Source organism: Centropristis striata, chromosome 20 (genome assembly GCF_030273125.1).
Source record: "Centropristis striata isolate RG_2023a ecotype Rhode Island chromosome 20, C.striata_1.0, whole genome shotgun sequence".
Classification (NCBI taxonomy): domain Eukaryota; kingdom Metazoa; phylum Chordata; class Actinopteri; order Perciformes; family Serranidae; genus Centropristis; species Centropristis striata.
Window position 1 is genome coordinate 21578776 of NC_081536.1, and position 13938 is coordinate 21592713.

The 13938-nt window shown below is 40.4% G+C and overlaps 1 protein-coding gene across 1 annotated transcript in view; it reads left to right on the forward strand.

Moving 5' to 3' along the window:
* Window positions 1-13938, forward strand: part of LOC131993130 (calcineurin subunit B type 1) — a 35278-nt gene that overhangs the window by 10655 nt on the left and 10685 nt on the right. Inside the window, exon 2 of the mRNA XM_059358876.1 lies at window positions 2805-2844. Within this exon, the coding sequence (XP_059214859.1) occupies window positions 2805-2844 (40 nt within the window). The remainder of the gene's footprint in view (window positions 1-2804; window positions 2845-13938) is intronic.

Here is a 13938-nt window from a genome sequence, read left to right on the forward strand (position 1 = left end):
CTCCGAGCATTCCTGAGATGAATGTGAATACTTCCTTACTTATGTGTTTCCTTGTATACCATTTGAGAATATAGGTCTTAACAAAGACGCTAAAGACAGATTCCCCCCCCTAATTCAGATTCACAAGTTTCAGGGTTTGTACAAAGTCTTGGAAGTTTTGTTTTCAAGGTTTGGTATAGCCTTGAAATCAGATATACGACAGATTTTCAACATAACCTGGTTTTAGCTTCCCAATCACTCATGTAATTACTCACTATGTAATCATGTTCAAAACATACAATCAAATTAATATGAACAGCTGGTAAAGTGTCAGTATAGATTGATTGCTGTTAATTCATTCTGTAAACTTTAAATGCAATTGCAGAAATCTAGTAACAATTGAGATGATAAAGGCTTCAAGAGACTTTTTGGTTTAGGTACCTTTTTAAAAGTGCTCGAAAAGAGCTTAAATCTTCCTCATTAAAAGCTGCAAAATGTCAGTCAGTCAGTAGCTGGCTTCCTGTGTGTAGTCCGTCTCTGGGTGCTTAAACCGGGCTCAGTTTGTTGTTCCTCGATGGTGCTGCAGGACAGTTCCGGCATATCTCTCTCTCTCTCTCTCTCTCTCTCTCTCTCTCGGAGAGACGGTCAAGGCTATACGCTCCACAGCCGAAATGGTGCACTGTGACACTTGAATGGAGTTAGTCTTCCCACAGCATGCAAACCTTCCTCGATTCTTTATCAAGTATCTCTCTCTCTCTCTCTCTCTCTCTCTCTCTCTCTCTCTCTCTGTCTCTCTGTCTCTCTCTCTCTCTCTCCATCCATCCATCCTGTCGCCCCACCTCTTTGCATCAGGGACTCCTCACTGGCTCCCATGTGAGCGTTCAGCCTCACTCTGCCAGCAATCAGAATGAGGCTCAGTGGACACTGCAGTGTTGGATGGGATGGGATGCGGATGTGACTGCTGAACATGAGCCAATACCACACACACACACACACACACACAGACCACCATGCAGTGTCTCTGGATAGTACGGTTCATTTAAAGAGCCTTTGGTTATGCTGAAAGGTTTGAAACTGTGCATTGCATGCTGCGTGATTCAAAGAAGGATGCACACGAAAATGGGAAACTGCCTCAAGGGGATTGAGAAACATCACTTTGAAAATGTTCAAAGAAACTGTTTTAAGTGGCTTGTACTTGTCAAAATGCATCTGCAGTTGCCTCCTCATCCACATGAAAACATCAACCCAGACTCAGTAAACATCAGATTTATCAACCTTCAAATAAAGCACAAGTTAGAGTCATACTGACTGATTCATCTGCATCTGTATCTGTGTATGTCTGTTCTTACTTTTTAAAGCACTAAGTAAACTTAATTTAGGATTTATTTTATAGGTAATCAGGTACAGAAGAAATGCCATATTACATTCAGTACATGTTAGTTTCAATCATATTAATCATAAAATATGCAATTTTTTACACTAATATCAATTTGAGTGCCCATTAAAATATGCAAAAGTACTTTCAGGTATTTCTTCAAAACTGTAACAGTTACAGTAAAATAGGACTGTATTATCTGAACATAAAGTTGTTGCCTGTGTTGTAAGGTGCTGCAGTACTTGAAGGACACGTCTGCATTCAGACTGTGAAGAATTCACATACACAGTTAGTAGACAGTGAAGATGTTTTAGTTTGAAAAGCAGGGAAGCCTCACGCTGAAAGGTTTTTGATAAAAGCATTCTCACACAACGTCAGAAGTCTCAGTGCATGACTCAGCAAAAAGTGTTTCTTTAACGCCAGATTGCACTTTCCTGTCACACCAGCAGAGATAACCAGACAGGAATGCACAATACCAAACCTATTGGCTGAGGTTACAATCCTACACAATTGACTCCGTTAGATTGTCAGTCCTTGGAAGGATGTAACCTTCTTCTTTGTGTCAGGAGGTTTTATAATATCCACAGCCAGCCTCCACAGACATTATTACAGCTCTAAAAGTACAGAACACGGCTGAATGCTTTCTATTGTCTGCATCATTCCTGTTGTTGAGGAAATCTGTGGTATGAAAATGAACGCTGGGTTCACTCACCACCAATCACCAGGACCTATCGTCTGTCACCTTTCCCAGTAGGTGCCATTGTTCGTTTGACCAACAAGGAAACAACTGCGAGTTCTGTAGAAAATGTTGTACTTGTTTGAACAGTTGCAATTTTTGACTCATATGAAGGTGTTTGACGAGAGAGTCAAGAGAGCTTGACGTTTTTTGCAGTGTAAAGAAGTAAAAAAGTTGTGATTCTTATTGATATAGTCGAATAAAATGCAGTTTTATGAGAGCGTCAGTTGGCTTGTTTGTGGTTTATTCACATTGACAAAACTCACATATATGCCTCTTTAGACCATGTTGTGTTGTATCTGATTAGCAATCTCACAATGGGCAGAAACAATTGTAGAAAGATTTTGATCACTGCAATCTTATCAAATGGATCTGTACTGAAACCAAATTGCACAAAGAGATATCTCCATTTTTATTAATTTTCCTAAGTCATGTTTTCTTGTTTGTGCCCTTCTGGGTATATCACTCAAATGGCTGTTGGGTTGTTTTGTTAAGACATCAAATATTACATTTTTTTTTGCTGTATCATGTTTTTTGTTATGCGATCAGGTGGAAAAAATGGGACAAAATGGTGTCGATTTATTAATTAAAAATGCCTTTTATCTGTTTTTGCAAATGAGCTCATCAAATATCCTGCATATAACTTGTTCCTGTACTTTTGCAACGACTTTAGTTAGAACATTCACTTATACTTCTGTTTCTGTCTTTCTTCAGGGAAATGAAGCCAGTTTCCCCCTGGAGATGTGCTCGCATTGTAAGTATTCTGAATCTTTGCTTTCTCCACTTGTACAGGGCTCAGAATGAGCTCTTATACATTTTTATCTGGTATAGTCCATCTGACCTCAGAAATCTAACAACCTTAAAAAGTCATACTATGCAGAATGTGTTGCTTATACCATCCAGACCCCAAATTCACTCTCATTTAGGAACAAGCTTCCTCCCCTTGCCATTTTGCCTCACTTTTTTGTGTTTTTGGTGCTGTGTCCACCATTGCTGTGGCTTCATGTCCGAAGGCTGACACCCAGAAATTCCCTGAACACAACAAATAATAAATAAAAGAGAAAATATAGGCAGATGCCAGGCACTCTTCTAGTTAGTGATGATTTAGAAGGATTAGTTTTGTAAGAGCCTATAGACTTTTTTTTAAGGAAAATCCTGAATAATATACCTTTAAATACATGACATTTGCTATGTGACATAGTGTCTGTGGTAAAAACTGATATCATCATCAGGTTATTATATCTATACTCATTTTATGTTATTTTTCATGTAAAAGCGATACGTTTTTGTTTACAAGATGTCTGCCTGGTAGACATCTTTAAGCTCCTGAGCTCTCACAAGGAGGAGGAGGAGGAGAACTGAGGATATGACTCACTTTTCTTCTTTGTTCGCCTCCCTCACCTTCCCTACTTGATGATACATCAGCACAACATCTCAGCCTTGCGTTGTGGAAAAGTCCTCAGAGATGCAGATTTGCTCACAGCTCGCGTTGGTGCGAATGGCACGTTTCACACTGTAAGGTTGTTAAGAACCAGGCTGGAATAGGTCCACTGCTGCTGCTCGTGTTTAATGAGCACTGAGACAGCAACACGTCCCTCTGTACTGCAGCTGTACTTCAGGGAGCAAGTCACTGTTCAGATTGACCTCAACTTGTCTCAGAGTCACACGTGAGTTATTATTTTGACGATAGGGCTACAAGGACATGCAGTGAAATACTTTTATTGTGCAGAGGAAAGCTAATTATGAGCTATAACATTCAGTGCAGCAGGTAAAAAAGCAAGTTTTTTCTGAAAACATGAACCTGCAAACGCTTTTTCTGACAATTATTGATGTGCATTGTGACTATAGGAGATCACCCATGTCCTTCCCAACCGCAACACACACACAAACACAGACAAATTCAAAGTGAAAGTTGTTTTTAGGGTAGGCAGAGCTGTGGGCACACTGTGGCTTTTCCATACTTAGCTTGCACTACTGTAATACCATGGGGGGAGTGGTTATTAGACATTTTTTAAAAATAATATCAGACTAAAATCTCAATGAATCAAGAGATAAACTTACAGTAAAGGTGCAACAGGTACCGACATAAGTCCAAAGATGCTATCAAACATTCCCTTTTGCCTTCTCTGTCTCCTACTTTCTCTTTCTTTGATTGATTCCCCCACCCTCCATCTCTCTCTCTCGCCCACCACCGACTGAACAGCTGTTCAACTCATCAGTGCTTGGACTGGGAGCCATCGTCTGCAAAGAATTTTGCTCTGGCCTGCATGTCAGACAGATTAACCCCGCTGCAACCTTACTGCCCTAAATGAGACGCGAACCAACAAAACTCTTACACCCACTCACCTGTCCACGCCACCAGACAATGCGTAACTGTTTGTTGATGTCCATAAGGTCAGCATTAGGTGCTTATCTCCAAGAATCTTCTCAGTAGGATGGAAGGTCACTATTTGATGCTGGCGGATGAATTTTCAAAAGGCCTGTGTCCTTTTTTTATCAAGGCAGTGTGTCACTGCTGCTTAGCCGAGCTCGGATCAGGCAAAATTTAATGGCCTACTTGTGGGAGTGTGCACAATTAGACACAAACCACACAGACACACACCTCCGTATGCACTACACATATTGTTAAAGTGCATGCCCACTCTGTTCTGCCACTCTCCTCACACCCCACACACACACACACACACACACACACACACACACACAACCCCCTTAACACATCATGTTCCGCAGAGAAACGCAGCAGCGAGCCTGAAACGGTCGCAGGCCTGTCTGCAGCCGCCCAAAATAAACCGCAGGTGGCTCGTTGGAGTTCCTTGTTGCTAGGGGTTTCCCTGAGGGCGGGAGCCACAGCCTCTGTTGGTGGGGTGAGTTAGGGGTTTTCTGATGACGGCACGGCTATAAATACACACTGTCAGCGCACTCCCGGCTTCGTCCTCAGTTTGGTCCATGCCAGCGAGCTGTACATTATCAGAGCAGCCAGAGCAATCAGCCTAATGCACCGAGTGCTGGAGCTCTCCTCTGTAGTACACACACTCTGCAGCCTCCTCTTACACTGGCCTGAATGAGATAAGACTGAGGGAGAGAGAGAGAGGGAGGGAGAGGTGTGTGTGTGTGTGTGTGTGTGTGTGTGTGTGTGTGTGTGTGTGTGTGTGTGTGTGTGTGTGTGTGTCCACCTGCTGCAGAGAGAGAGCAACCTGCCTACATGTGGCTGCTCTGTTTGAATTTTATCACAAAGCACGATTTTAGCTCATTAAATATCTTTTTCTGATGTGTAGAGTAGTGATGCATTTTCAGAACTAAGAAAACATCAGTGACAAATGTAGTTAAGGCAGTTTAGAGTGCTGGAACGATCATGCTGATTTCCACTTCAGATGAAAAATTTGAACGATAACAGATAAATGGCTTATTCTTATGGCCGAAACTGATAATATAACCAACAGTAAAGTTCATAACCTATAGTTTATGCACACCTTAAGGTAAAAAAGGCTAAGATGTAGAGGGCATATTCCATAGCTGTGACGTAAACAAATAAAACAGACATCAATATTGTTAACAAAACAAAGAAAAGTTCTGACTATTCTTCTTTATGTGAAAGAAATTCATAAACATACTTTAGCTTTTTTATCTCATTTTGCATCAGAATTCATATAAAATACTTTGACATAATCAGACATGTCAAAGTACTCAATACTGCTGACTTGCCAGCGCCACCTACTGTATCGGGGTGTGTAGATGCTGCACAAGTCAATAAAAACAATTTGTCTTTTTATTATCAGACAATAAATTATCAGATATAATGCCATTAACAGAATAATATAGAATATATTTTATAAACTTCTCATTATTGGCCAATAATTTGTCTGCACCAATATATTGTGCATCCCTAAAATAAATCGACATTCCTGCTGCTGAACCTTGTTTTAGTTTTAGAACTGCATCACCTACTTAACAGGTTGCTCAACAGCTGCACAGCATCTTTTGCATAAAGTAGAGGTGTATTAGATTTTATGTAAATACAGACAGTAGAACACATAGCAAACCCGGCCCCTTTCCCACAATGCACTGTGCAAAAGCATTGAAAGCGTAATGTTAGACTCCTTCAAAGCCACAGAAGATGTTATCCAACTGTTTTCTCATGCAAAGCAGCTCTCCTCGTGACTATAAACTGATTAATGAGTTCCTCTTTTTAATGATTGTGTTCTGTCTGTAGCACACTGTTGTCTTCTGATATGTTTCCTAGACGACACTCCTCCCTCATTGGCTCGGCACAGCCCCATTATGATAATCTGCATAGTATCATGTGTCACACTGGTGTAATTACGGAACTGTGCATGTAACCTTCTCATGTTTACCCTCCCTCATGTGTTTGGGGAGCTACAGGATGTACAGCGGGGGTCCAGGCTGTAATTATCAGTAACATGCCGGCTGAATGTTTCTCTGTGTACCACTTGTCTCGGTTCAGGTCCGCTGTGTTAATGCAGTCACGTGTCTCCATTAACGTGCGGGGTGAACCGTTTGAGGGCTGAGCGTGCTTAAGAGGACAAATTCATTAATGACATTTTGGGAACTTTGTGTTTTTATAATTGAACAAAAATGGAGAGGAAAAGCCTGTAGCACTTAGCAGATTTTCTGTTCACACAGCTGTGCTGCTGTTTAATGGCTAGCCTGAGCTATCTGTTTACTGTTGTAGCAGGGATGTTGCAGGGTTAAGCAGAACATTTAGTGTGCAATCAAAAACGCTGCAAAAAAAGGGTTGGTGAAAGCTTGCAATTGCAAAAACCTGGGTATTGATAATGCCATTGAGATTGCTGTTTTTTATTTGAAATTTAGCTGTTCTTACTTTGTTATCCAGGTAATAAAACTGTCCTGAACATATATTAAACTGGACTAGGAGGCATCGTCTGTGAAGAAATTAGCTCTGGCCTGCATGTCAGGTAGATTAACCCCGCTGCAACCTTACTGCCCTCAATGAGACGCGAACCAACAAAAGTCTTACACCCACTCACCTGTCCCCGCCACTAGACAATGCGTAACTGTTTGTTGATGTCCATAAGGTCAGTATGAGGAGCTTATCTCCAAGAATCGCCTCTGTAAGATGGATTTTAAAGTAAGGTCACTATTGGATGCTGGTGGATGAATTTTCAAAAGGCCTGTGTCTGTGTCTTTTTTGTCAAAGCAGTGTGTATTGCAAACATGTGTATTGTATAATGCAGTTAAGATTGCTGTTATTTTATTTGAAATGTAGCTGATTTACTTTGTTATGCAGGTTATAAATCCGTCCTGAACACATATTAAACTAGCATTTCCACATGGCTCGTAAAACATGCAGCTTAACCATTTAAGTCCTGTATTTATCACTCACATGCGACTATTACAACAGCAAGAAGACCACAAACAGTACAGATGGACCTGCAAGACAAGCGGGAGCAGAAGGAGGGCCATTTGGCCAACCACTGCACTATTTATTTATGTTAATTGATTCTTATGTGCGTGTGACAGACATAGTGTGAGCCTCCTGTGTGTACTCAGAGGCTGACGACATCTACATACAATCTGCATGTGTTTCATGCGTACACCACCTGATGAGCAGTTGTTTAAATCTGTGTGTGTTTAAATCTGTGTGTGTGTGTGTGTGTGTGTGTGTGTGTGTGTGTGTGTGTGTGTGTGTGTGTGTGTGTGTGTGTGTGTGTGTGTGTGTGTGTGTGTGTGTGTGTGTGTGTGTGTGTGTGTGTGTGTGTGTGTGTGTGTGTGTGTGTGTGTGTGTGTGTGTGTGTGTGTGTGTGTGTGTGTGTGTGTGTGTGTGTGTGTGTGTGTGTGTGTGTGTGTGTGTGTGTGTGTGTGCTACTTTGGGGGGGCTAACGGGTTCCAGTTGCCTAGTAACACAGTTGAGGGTGCATACAGCGCTTATGAAAGTGTGTTTGTGTGTTGTATGTGTGCTCTGTGGTGGAGTATATGAGATTATCATAATCATCTCACAGTTACATTGGGTCTCCCTCAGAGCTGCTCATTAGCATAGCGCTGTGAGGAGCCTCTGTGACTGTGCAGCTCCTCTTAGAAAACTGTTTCTTTCACATGGGAACATTTTTGGATGTTTTCCCTTGAACGCTCCAATAAATCCCTGTGTGTATTATTGTTTTGTTTTTCTACCAAATAAATGTGATGAAAGGCATATAGTTCTATATTATTATATCAAAACCCAATAATTTTCTTTTCTGTAAAGAGTAAAACTGTTGTTTTTTTTGCACTAAATTAGATCCTAGGTTTGAGGGTGATCTGGTCATCATCATGTAAAATTTGCAGCTGTACCGAAACTTCAACCCCTTACTGGTACCAGGGGACAGAGGTGTGCATATGAGTGTCAGTTTGCAGCATTGCCCACATCTTCGCAGCTGTCTCTGCTGTCAAGGGCTCAATCATGCAGGATGTGTCCTGACGCCCGGGTTAAAAACACGCCTGTGTCCTCATGGAGGATCAGAAAAAACGGGGTCCATTTTTTTTATCCCACTTATAAACATCACATAAACATCCCGTTTTACAGTCAGTCTCTGTCGCTGGGTTGCTCTTGAATGCTGCCGGGTTGAAGATGTGTGTGTGAATCATTCAATTTGGTAAAATTTGTAGCTTCTTTGGAGCAACATCCACTATATTAGAAGTGTTGTCTACTGTCACAGCTTCATAGAAATAGATGCAATGTGGATGGTTTGCAGAGACATACTGTCCAAGCACAAGATGGTGATTCTAGAAACAAACAACTAAAATGTGTAGAAACATGCCAAACCGGACAGTAAATTGACAGTATCAAATATTCCATGTAAGCTCAATCACTTTTTCTGCAGCAGTAATTTCAGGTGTAGTTGGAATAGAAAAACATCTCATACCTTTCCTTACCTGGCTCTAATATTTGTTCCCACATCTGTGACCCTTTGTTCCAGTTTTTAAAAAAAAAATATGAGTATGTTCTTTCTACTGTAAGCAAACCAAAGCTTACTAGTAGCTTGTGAGCCTTGGACAGTTGGACTATTTTTCAATACCTGTTAGTGCACCACGGTGTGAGATTTTGGCTGCTGTACGAGAGCATGGCAGTCTGTGCTTGTAGAGCTGTTGATCACTGGAAAGAGTTTGCATAAGAGCGTGAGATAATGATAGTTAAATTAGAAAAACGTGTTAGTGAAGCTGTGCCACGATGCAGGACTCTAAAAGATAACGCTGCACATTTGTCGGATAGTGAAACTAACAGTAAAAGTACTGCATCATCCTCTTAATCATGAGTTTTTTTTGGCTCAGCCGGGAGCCTGGTCTGTCTGTGATGCTGGCAGACGTGGGACTTGTTGGGTCGAGACCGGGAAGGGGACTCAGACTGTGAGAAAGCTGTTGTCCTCGCTAGCATGAATAATACATGTACCTACTCACTTGGCAGCTCCAGACAGCAGGAAGGGATCTGGGCACAGCGCTCAGATGTTCCCCGCTCAGCACCAAAGTTTGTAATGCACTGTAAATGTCAGAGCCATTTTTCATCTGTGCTGCAGTTTATCCCGCTGACCTGACTGTGTAGCAACAAAAGGAAGTTAAACTGCGACAGGAAGCCGGTTTGAAAGGTTAACATTAACATCTGCTGTTTGGAGGGGAGTTCTAGTTTGCAGCTTTGGCTACAACTTGTGAATATATATACATATATTTTTTTAAACACTATGAAATACACATAACATTTTTCCAAAGCCTAAGGGGACATCTTCAAATGTGTTGTTTGGACTGACTAAAAGTCTAAAAACCAAAAGTATTTAGTTTATTATCATGGACAAGTACAAAAACCAAATACTTAGATTTGAGGAGCTGGTACCTGATGAAGTTTGGCATCTTAGCATATAGATTCCCTCCACTAAAATGTCTTTCACATATAAAGTCTGGTGGACTTGGTATGATTCAGTGGTGACATGAATCGAAATAGTTGTATTGAGTTTTATGCAGCATTGATCCCCTGTGTGATTAAATCCATTAGCTGCCATTCTGTAGCTAAATAATAAGAATAAATTGTTGTTTTTGTTTGTAGCCACAAGCAACTGTGTTCTGTTATTGTCTGATCATATTTCGATAAGGACCTTACATCCTTACATCATCATTAGACCAAGTCTGTCCATTTTCAAGCCTGCTAGCTTGTTCCAAATTCAGCCCAGAATGCTGTGTGGATTGGTTCACTTCCTTCCTTTGGTTCAGACTGCGTTCTCACCTGCAGTGATCTGAACTTGGTTCGGTTCTTTGTTCCACACAAGAGTTCATTTGAGCATTCACACTAGGGCGTTTGGAAGAAACTCGATTATCTATAACATTAACGATCAATTAATCGATTAATTGCTGCATGCATACATGGGCAAATAAAAGATATATATACAGTACAATGCAGAAGCCTGTTTTGAAAACGGACGCTTTTATTTTGAAAGGATGAAAAGAGACTTGATCTGGTCAATCGTAAAACTAAATCAACTGAGATTATACTGTAAAGATAACGTCAAGAAGTTCAGTCGTTTATGTTTTAGATTAGTTTTCACAGTAATCTTGCATATTTAAATGTGTTTTGTGTTTAAATACATTTTGGATAAAATTAAACTCACTAATTCATGCTAGCAAGGTTTGATACAGTAGGCTAGTTTTGCTGTAAAATAGAAAACATGGTTTATATTACTAATGGATTATCAGACCTTTATATATGGCATTGGTGGCCAGGTTGGGATTAAAACCCATAACCGTGGTGGTGTTTTTATCTCCATCTGTTAAACTACACTGGAATTTAAGTTCAAATCAAAATGAAGTCTCCATACTCAAGTACGAGAGTTATCCCCTCTATCTTCTTCAGGCAATGCTGAAAATGGCATCCTATTATTTGTTCAGAAGTGCTTTTTAATTATGAAGTTATTGTCAGATATTGAGGGAGAGCTGCTCCCTCGGTGTGCTGTGTGCTGCTGGTTTTGCACCCACATGCAGAATGTGGAGCGTGTGTGTCAGGATGAAGCTGAACCCTAAAGCACAAATACACACTTCAAACCAAAAAGATGTCTGGCTGTGCCGCAGGCTCCCTTGATTTATTAACGGCTTTGATTCAGGTCCTGCAGGTCACTGATTATCTGTTGCATTGATGCCAGTCGCAGGTCTGAACTGCGATGAGCCAGGCTGGTGTCATCTGCTGCGAACAGGAAACAGGAGGCTGCTGATAAGGAAGTGTTTTGTGTCAGAGGACAGCCGTGTGCTCGGCTCTGATAACTCACTCCGGGTGGACACAGAAACCTTGTATCAGATTTTAAGTGTGCAGATTCATTATGTATCAGGGGCTGTCAGGAACATAAAACCGGCAGCAAAAGCAAAGCAGCGACGCCACATTCAGAATAAATCTATTTAATGTGTGCAAACATCATGGAAATGAGACGCAGTGTAACAAGCCTCTGTTGTGTGCTGAAGGCCTGTGCTTCCTACTGATGAAAAAAAAAAACTCTTATTAATCAACAGGCTGCAGTGGCTTTTGTTGCATAAATTAAATCCACCAGGTGTTGCACAACATGCAGATACAGTGGCTGATGTTAATGCTGAAGATAAATAAGAGGAGATGAGTTAAACCTGAATTTGAACCCTAAAACATCAGTGTTTGACACACTCTTGCTATATGATGTTATTATCCTGGGACTGCAACTAATATTCTTTATTGGTTAAAATACCTATTATTTCACAATTATCTGGCTCAAAAATATGTCAGAAAAGTGAAAAACAGCCATTAAAGTTTCCACTAGCAAGAGGAGAAGTCTTCAGATTTATTGTTATTGTTCGAACAATTGCACACAACACAAATCTATTTAATTTGCTGTCATAGAAGCTTATATATTTACATTTGACATGCTCAAACGAATTACGTTTTGCCATTTTTGCTTGTGACTGTCTTTATCATGTAGTTTCCCTGTATTTGACATGTCATTGTATAAAAGACATTAATGTTCTACGTAATACGACACGTGACTTTTTATCATATTTCCTCGAACATAATCCTTATCCTTCTGTTCTTCACCTCCATTGTTTGCCTGTGTCTGCATGATGAAGGGTGCCAAGTCCAAAACCTGAAGTTCAAACGCTGCATATAATATCGCCATTGTTTGTTTTTGTGCACTTGATGACCTTCAGTGATTTTATTGCACCTTATTGCAAAGAAAACTCTCCGTTTTCAAGGGAACTTCCTGTCAGTTTCACTATTAGACTCTAAAAGAACAAAAGAAAAAACCCACAAACCGTCCAGTAGAGGATCATGACATCATAACTGTTTTATGGACAATAAATGTGCAGGATCATTGTTGTAGACACATGTTGACTGAACTCTGTGACACAGTTTATAATGGTCTGTTCCGTATTTGTGACCAACACAGGAGTTGGCTGCTGTGGTTTTGTCCATCCAAACTTCTCAATCTGTTTCTCGCTCTCTTGTTCCTCCACTGCTCCTCCACCACACTCACACTCTGATTAGTCATCTAGCTGATGAAGCACAGCGTGTCCACCACTGAAACCCGAAACACAACCCACACCTGTCTCTCTCTCTCTCTCTCTCTCTCTCTCTCTCTCTCTCTCTCTCTGTCTCTGTCTCTGTCTCTCTCTCTCTCTCTCTTTCTCGTTGCATCACATAATCAGAAGTGGAACGATGAGATAACATTACATTGCTTCAACTTTTTGGATTGTAAACATAGCAATGTGGATTCAGATCCAAATGCACAGATGCAATTTTATAACGAGCATATATATATACCTGGGTATTCTGCCTTTATATACTCTGTTTTCTACAGGTTTTCAAGTAAGCAAGTCCTGTATATGGCCAATTGCGTTTATGCAAATTTTAGTGGGAGAATGCCTGCACATGATTGGGGAGAGTATAAAGAGTATCTAGTGTGTTTTTGATTACTTTGCATTGGAGATAAAGAAAGTCTAAAGTCTCTAAACTCTGCTTGAGGGATGAAAAAAGATATTCCTTTCCTGGGTGAGATCTGCTGACATATGGATGCATTCTTTTTCTTCTCCTTTATAAGCCAAAAAGTGAAAAAATGTTATTTTCTTCTTCCAGTTCAATGTAAAATCAATCTGATAAGATGTGAACTCTGCAAAAGCTCTTTATCTGACTTAAAGGCAAAATATCCATGTTGCCCTTCACATATTTTTATGCACAAAAGTTACTTAATTGTAAAATAAAAAGTTTTTATGCTTGCTTGAAATTTGAGATTTAAGTTTAGTTGATGCCCGAAATGGGATAAGGAAACAACTTTGCTAATTCAGTTCGGACGTAGCAAACATTTAACTTGCATGGTTGATCAGCTCTTTCCTTTTCGGTATCTTCTCAGGTATTATATTAATTTGTCTTCGTCTCTGCTCTTAGAAAACATGGCCGATACTAACGTGAAAGATCAATTAAAACTTGCCCACTTGAAACAAATTCTTGAAGATCTTTCTCCATTTTTCTCTTGTAGCTTTGTTTCCAGCTTGCAATCTCTACTTCTTCTACTCTGTTCACTGAATTAAACTCAATTTGCATACTGTTTTGGGACATTTCAGAAGTTAGCGTTAAATCTTTTTGACAGTTGAATGGAAACACGGCTATTGAGTTGGATTTAGCTTTTCAGTTTAACTAAAAGGCTAGTTTTGTCAGTGCCTGCCAGGCAAAATCTGCAAACACAAGAAAACCAGAAGAAAACAAGAGAGCACTGTTGTTTTAGGAAGCTGTGCTCTTAACTTGAAGCTTCTCTTCCCGCTCTCGGCTGCTGTATTATTATAGTTAACATCATAACCTTTCAGTGTTATCTTTTGCTGTCGTTCACCTGAACCGGCTGTC